Source organism: Myotis lucifugus, unplaced genomic scaffold (genome assembly GCF_000147115.1).
Source record: "Myotis lucifugus unplaced genomic scaffold, Myoluc2.0 scaffold_4717, whole genome shotgun sequence".
NCBI lineage: Eukaryota > Metazoa > Chordata > Mammalia > Chiroptera > Vespertilionidae > Myotis > Myotis lucifugus.
Window position 1 is genome coordinate 1 of NW_005875765.1, and position 7,572 is coordinate 7,572.

The 7,572-nt window shown below is 47.5% G+C and overlaps 1 protein-coding gene across 1 annotated transcript in view; it reads left to right on the top strand.

The window, feature by feature from the left end:
• Positions 1–4,025: 4,025 nt before the first annotated feature.
• Positions 4,026–7,572, top strand: part of LOC102437888 (arf-GAP with SH3 domain, ANK repeat and PH domain-containing protein 1-like) — a gene marked incomplete at its 5' end in the record, with an annotated part of 6,339 nt that continues 2,792 nt past the window's right edge. The window contains 2 exons of the mRNA XM_023749261.1: positions 4,026–4,177; positions 5,347–5,395. Coding sequence (XP_023605029.1) covers positions 4,026–4,177; positions 5,347–5,395 — 201 coding nt within the window. The remainder of the gene's footprint in view (positions 4,178–5,346; positions 5,396–7,572) is intronic.

The window sequence follows — 7,572 nt, forward strand, 5'->3', positions numbered from 1 at the left end:
TTTGCATCCCCCATTTCCAGCTAAAAGTCCTGTCTCGACAAAATCCATACGCTTGGCAAAAAGGTTCCCTCTTGGTGTTGTCAAAGCCATCCACAGTGAGACCAGGAATCACAATTTTGTTCCTTAAAATGAGCAAGAAATTATTTTTTAATTTTTAAAAACCATAATGGAAGATGTATCAAGCGGGAATGGAAATGGCAGAGTACCGAGGTCGTGACAAAGGCCCCTGCAGGCGGAGAGAAGGCTCGTGGGTGCGCGCCAGCAGCCCGTGCCAGGCGATGCCCGCCAGTTCATTGCCCACAGGACATAGAAGTGAGCGGCGAGCCTGTCGTCCATCGGCAGGTTTTCAGTATTCACAGCCGCGTTCCGATTTCCCACTGTTTGAGGAGGAAAGAAAATACCACTTATTAAAATGCACTCGAGCCTGATCAGGCCCAGCACGTCCTGGGTCCGTGGTCAGCTGTTTCCCGTAGCTGCTTGCTGGCGTGGACCACGTGTTTTCCAGGCGTGCTTAGAATGGGCAGAGGCTTAATAGCTATCTTATCAAATGAATGAGTGGGTGGGGTTTTCAAATAGCCTTCTGAAATTTCTTTTTTCATCAATTATGGAAGTAAATGAGGGGAAATCAGATGACCAGAGAATATATTAAAATATATATTTCTAACCCTCGCTCTGTTTCTAACCCTCACTCCTCTCAGAAGGAGATGTTCCCACGTGCCTGGCCCCCGCTGTTCCAGGGACAGCGTGTGGCTGGCTTCCCGGGCCTGCCCTGAAGCCGGAGGGGGGATGGGGCTTTGGGCCCCTCAAACCTGGTTCGGGCTCAGGCTCTGCCGTCTCCTTCCTGGGAGGTTGTGGGAACGTTGGTTAACCTCTCCGCCCCCTCTCTTCATCGGAATTAGTGAAAGAAACTGAAAAGACTTCTCTGACAGGTCGTATATGTAAGGCCCTTGGAATGCATTCCTTCGAGAAATATTTATTGAGTGCCTGCTGTGTGCTGGGCACGGTTTAGTGAACAAAACAGAGAAATGTGTGCTTTTAGTGGGAAGAAAGACAAGAAGCAAATACGGGGTAATAAGAGCCAGGAAGGTCGTGCAGCAGGACAGGAGGGGAGGCTGGTCAGGCCAGGAAGCACTCAGGACATTCAGAGTCTGAGCCACCTGGAGGAAGGGAGCAGGAGGTGGAGGCTAACAGGCAGAGCGTGACCCAGGAGGGAGAGAGGCCAGTGCCCCTCCTGCCCAGCAGGGGGAGCAGCAGAGTAAGTGGCCGCCACTGAAGTTTCAGGAGCCTGGAGGTCACATGCAGAGGTTTTTAGGAAGGGCTTGGTAAATCTTTCCTCGTTCTTCTTGTTCTTTTTTCTTTCCTGTTTCATCTGAACTGTTTCTGATGAATCCCAGTGCGAGTCATTTTAGCCTCACTCTGTTCTCCGCCTGCTGAGCCAGCAGGAGAGGTTATGCCGGCTTTAATCAATATGCCTACAAATTAGTGCTGGACCCCGAGAAAGTGCTTTGAAATTCTGGAAAGTTATACAGATCTGGAATGACTATTATTATGGGAGTAACAACCCCTGAGCCTCCTGGTGCCTTGGTCCAGGGACGCAGGTCGAGCACCCACTCCATTTTCTCATATTCCTGGCTCGGCACTGGCTGTGCCGGCTGCTCAGATTGTCAGAAATTGTGTGGGATTTTTTTTTTTTTTTTGGCTCCTCAAAGTCACACTTGGGGTGATGGTCATTTGCCAGCTGTCTTGGGGGAGAACAAGCACTGTGCTTAGGCAGGCTGTGTCTGTGTCCCTGAAGTTCATGTGGAGGCGGCAAAGTCCATCCCTTGGGAATCCAATCATGAAATGGCTCAAACCGTATCAAGCCCTTATCCTCAAGGCTTTCGGGCGCTGTGCTGTGAGTGGTGCTGTGTGGTTCCCCTGAATGAGTGAACACTGAACTGGAGTATTTTTTTCCTTTTAAGTTTTCTGTCTGTATTGGTTGTATCTGTCGGTAAGGCTGTTCAGAAACACTGGAGTAACCTGGATTTGGGACAAAAAAGAAACCGTCTAGTTAACCCTCTGCCACATTCAGAGGTGAATGTGTCTAGAAAATCCTTAGGTTTTTCAAAGAGATTTCTCCTTCGGTTCAGAAACTTGAAACCTCTTATTATGCTTCATCAGCTTAAGCTTGGAAGTCCTTCCTTGCGTCTGGCTCCGACCTCCGCCTGCAGTTCCAGTGCCTTTCTTCTTGGTCTGAGCAGATGGAAAACAGCTGCCAACCTGCCCAGAACAGCCCCATGGGCTGGAAGATGGTGATTAAGTCGCTCCCTCGCCATCTTTCCTCTGGACTAAATAGTGCCTTTACCCATCTTCAAAGTTCCCATTTGCCAGTCCTTTAATCATCTCTCGGTCTTCCCTAAGCTTTTCCACATCCTCCTTGACACGTGGATGCCAAACTGGAGCATGGCATTCCCCAGAGAGCCCGTTCCCTGGGATGGCTGCCTTCAGGGCAGTGGGTGCCTGTCGTCCACCTGGGAATCCAAACAGACGCGCTGCAGGACCGACAGTCCCTTTTACAGCGGCCGGGCCTGGGTGTGGGTCAGCCGCTGGTGAGGAGTCTGAGGCCGCTGACAGCCCAGACTCCAGGTCTGTTCTAAGCAGAGCGGCAGTCCCATGGCCCGTCTCCTCCTTCGGGATCTGGCATCCAGTGTGTTTCCTCGCAGGCGACACTCTCCTGACAGGGCTCTCCTGGTTTCCATGTCTACGTCAGACGCACGTGTGAGGAACCTGAAATCCCTTGGCTCTCACTTCCGCCCGGACAGCTGGCTTTGGAGCCGATGGGCACAGGACAAGGGGCTTGTTTTCTGTGTCGAATCTCATTGAAACCCCAGAGAAGGAAGATCTCGAAAACTGTCCAGAGAGCACAAGAAGGTGGACAGGAGGTGAAGTTGCTCATCGCTGAGACTGAGAACTGATGCGTGTCACTGAAATCGTCTCAAACACGCGCCGTCTCTGTGGTTCAGGGCTTCGCTTGGTCATACTGTGACGTCTCCCAACCTCCCCGCCCTCTGTTTTTTCTAAAAACTTGGGGTGCTTGGGTGGAAAAGTTGCTGGCGTGGGGATTTTGAGAATCATGAGTGTCAGTGGGCTTCCGGTCACGCCCAGCCCGGGCACTCAGACGCTTCAGTCCATGGTCAGCTCCTGCAGGAAGCAGACAGGCTACATAGGCCAGCGTGTGACCTTGAACATTTGCAGGCGGGAGGTCAAGAACGAGTGTTGACCAGAATGATTTCGTGGCAAGGCTCCACGTAGGCAAAGCCTGAATTAATGTGGCTATGCACACACCACAGGGTCTATGTAAATTATACGTGTGACCAAGAGATGTGCTGATAAATCTGTGATGTGAAATCCTGGCTACATTTTCTGTCTTCAGATGTGGGGGCTCACTGAGCTGTGTCTCGAGGGTGGTAGTTGTCCTTGTACTTGAGAGAAGTTCTGTACATTTCACGTTGCAACCAAAACTTGTGGATATCTGGGACACCAGGTTGGGGTGATTGTTGACTGGGGCCATTCTGAATGAATGAGTGGATGAATGAATGAGATGTACTCCACTACATTTCACAGCAGGATGCGGTATTGGAAGTGCCGACTCTTTGGCCTGGATGTGCATGGGGTCCAGAAAGGTGCATTTCCATGGGCCGTGCCCACTCCTCATTTAAAGGTGGATTTTCCTGGTTCCATTCTGATTAATCACCAATATAGTATTTATGTACAGCTAACCGACATTTAGTAGACCACCAAAAATTTTTTCTTTTTTAATGAGATTCAGAATCCTGATTGTCCGAATAAGACTATCACATTTGGCCCTGGCCAAGTATCAGTTGGTTAGAGCATCGGCCCAGTGTGCCCAGGCTGCGGGTTCACTCCTCACTCGGAGTACATGCAAGAATCAGCCAATGAACGCAGAAATAAGTGGAACAACAAACTGAAGGGGGGGAAAGACTTTTATCAAATTTGCTGCCTGAAACCGCATGCTTGCCCCGCAGGGCACTGGCCTGGCAGGCGGGGGGGAAGGTGCAGCAGGTAACGACTCCGTTTTCTCTGTTCCAGGCTAACAGGCAGCCAGCCAAGCTGAACCTTCTCACCTGCCAGGTGAAGCCGAACGCCGAGGACAAGAAGTCTTTTGACCTGATTTCACGTGAGTCCCTCTTCTCTCCGGGTCAGTTACTGTGGATCCTGATGTTGCCCATTTCCATTCCCAAGGACTGGTGCGTGCGAGGCTCTTGGCAGGGCACCTGAGCTGGATTCTGTAGCACCTATTGAAGTTCGGAGCCCCTCTGATTTTATGACCGAGAGGTTTCTTGGGTTATTAGTGAGAAGTTAGATTTATAAGATGACTTCAAAAAGCCTAGACCTCTCCATTTCAGAACCTGTAGGTGATTGACCAGTTACTGAGCATCCAGTGTGTGCTGGGTGCTTTCTATATGTTATTGCCAATCCTCACAAAAGCCCCATTGGTGTCCTGTTTGACAGAAAACAGGCTCAGAGAGGTTCAGTTACTTATACAAGGTCACACAGCATTAAAGCAGAGATTCAGTTGAGACTCTTGGGCTCTACTGCCCATAGCGTGTTCTTGGGCATAAACACCATCTCCAGGAGACGGGGGTGTGAATGCCCAGCCTGGAGCGGCCACACAGTGCGTGGCTGGCTAGCTAAGTGAAGGTTAGTTTGACCTGACTGTGTTGAAGCGTTCTAGTGGATTCTGAATTTTAAGCAAGAGCTTCCCTTATATACACCTGCCCAGGCTATCAAAGTTAGGCCACTCCCTCCTTCCCTGGGCAGCGGCCTGAAGGTGACCGTCGAGCAAGGTCAGGCCTTCTTTCTTGAAGCTGATCCTCGCAGAGAGCAGCCCAGCGGGGCAGCTTTTTGACTGAGCCCTGCTGTCAGAGCTGCCCTGCAAGTTAAGAACTATTTCCGAAAAGGAAAGTCTTTTTTAAAGGAAACACAATAAAAGGCAAGTTGAGAATGAAAAGTAAAATACTGCCTTGGCAGCTGGCACTCCGCAGCTGTCGCTGAAACCCGCTCGAGCAGGTAGGACCATCCCCCTCCCACTTCTTTTTCCTAAGTGCCAGGTATCGGCGTGGTATTGGCAGCTATTTTATTGCCTTCCTGGGCACTTTAGAAAAATAGTATTGACAACATGAACTGTGTAACTGCTAAAACAAAGTGGCGTAAAAACAAAATAATTTTAAAACCCTACTTTTACTTTGGGTTTTTGTTTGTTTTTAGGAACTTGGAAAATTTACATTAGACCTGAAGGTATTCTGCTCTCTAAGGTTTCACGTTCTTTTCTCTTTTGTATTTTAGATAATAGGACGTATCACTTCCAGGCAGAAGATGAGCAGGATTACGTAGCGTAAGTAGTTTTGAGCTAATGGCACCACGCGCCTCCGTCCTGTACCACATGCGTAAGGATCTCCGTCATGACTCAGCACCGCCCCTGGCGGTTCCCCACGCTAGCTTCTCCCCTCTGGGCCAGCCCACGCCGCTCTCTCTGTTCTTCATTCGCCTCCAAGTTACACGGAGGAAAGTGTCCAGTAAAACTGAACAAAGAAATCACTTCTCACCGAGGAAGGAGGCAGGGGCAGTAAAAAGAGCAGCTGCGTGTTCGAGGCGGGCCAGCCTGACCCCTGGTCCCAGTTCTGCCCTTTTGAAAGTGTTAAAATACAATCATGCATTCTTCTTTTTCTTGCATTTTTTATGCCTGTTACTCTAAAATAATCTAAAGGTTTTTTTTCTTTAATTGTCAGAAATAGCTGTTTTGATTCTCCACCCTTTTGAAATGCAGCCATTCCATTGCACCAAATTTGAATTGTTCTTCCAGAGAATTCATTGTCCTTTATATTCGTATTTTCTGATTTTCATGACAGACTTCTTTATTTCCTTACTTGTCATGAGCTCTTGAATAAAGATGCAAAAATGGCATAATGGAAGGAACTCTGAGAAAGGGAGCCATTAGAAGCGGTTTTTGTCCCAGTCGGACACCAGTCCACTGTGGACCCGGGCAAATGGGTTAGCCTCTCCGGGCTTCACGTTCCTCATGTGTGAGGTGTTGGAGGCCCTGGGAGGCGGGATGGAGGATTGCGTTTAAAAAATTCTAAGTACTTGGCACATAGTAGGTGTTTGTAATAATGAATAGGCAGGACATCAGAAGGCTTAAGGAAAGCAAAACGGAGACCCTGCAGCCAGTGAAAACTTCAGTAAGCTCAGTGCCAAAGAGAACATGTGGTGTCCGGTCTCTTAAACTATTTTTAACAAATCAATTTGTAGTTTTTAACTTGAGACGAAACGATAGAAAATATGCAGTTTAATTTAAAAGGTATTAAGTGACATCCCCCCCACACACACCCCGTCCCTAGAGTGTTGGTTTTGAGGTGTAGTTTTCCACATCACAGTAGAAAAGCTAAAGCTGTGCAAATGCATTTCTCACAACAAACTTAAGGTGAGCGCCACCTGGAGTCAAAGGTATGAATTGCACCTCAGGGACTCCATGTAGTTTGGTTTGTCCTTTCCTTCCCTCCCATTGCTGTCTCTGTGACTAATTCAAATCCTTTTGTAGATAGTCCTTTGTTTCATATCCATTTGATCCTACAAGACACCAAAAAAAATACAGACTCCGTTCTGGACCTCTGTATTCTCTGCTGAGAATAGATATTACCTGACTCTGCAGTCGGTGAGAACAAACTGTGATTGGGAAATGTTTTTTCTTTTCTTCTTAAAAAATAAATGTGGCTCTTTTTCCTCATCCATGAAAGTGATACAAGCTCCCTATAGATGGAAAATTACAGGAAGGCACAGAGCCAGGCAATCCATCTCTCCATTTTCCTACAGAAGGTCACTCAGGGACAAGCGGTATTAACATTTTATGAATTTCTTTCTAGCCATTTTTCCCCCAAACAAAAATATATAATCCATACGTACATTTAAATTTGGGGTTATATCATGCAACAGTTTTTCCTGTTTATTTCACAAAATATTATATTGTGAGCATTTCCCCAAAGTCATTAAAAATTAGAAAAGATTAAATTTCAGTAGCTGGGTTATTTCTGGCCTTAATCAGCCCCTGTTGTTGGGCATTTAGGTTATCATATGCACAGGTTGGTGGCAAATGTGTTTTGTCCAAGACATACTGTGATCGTACTGTATATGTCATTTAATAGCCTTCACTTTTTGTTTTATATTAAAATGCCAGCATGTTTCCATATTAATATACCTTTTTCATAGCATAAATTTTCTTTTTTTTTTCTAATTTTTATTTATTTATTTTAGAGAGGGGGACAGCGGGAGAGAAACATTGATTGGCTGTTCCACCCATTTACACATTCATTGGTTGATTCCTGTATGTGCCCTGACCGGGGATCGAACCACAACCGTGGTGTATGGGGATGGTGCTCTAACCACCTGAGCCACGTGGCCCGGGCTTCTGAGCATAAATTTTCTCGACTTCTAATGAAATATCCTGTTTGTTTCCACGTCAAGGGCCTCACTGAGTTGGCCTCCAGAGGACTGATGCCTTTTGCTGAGCTCTTTCCT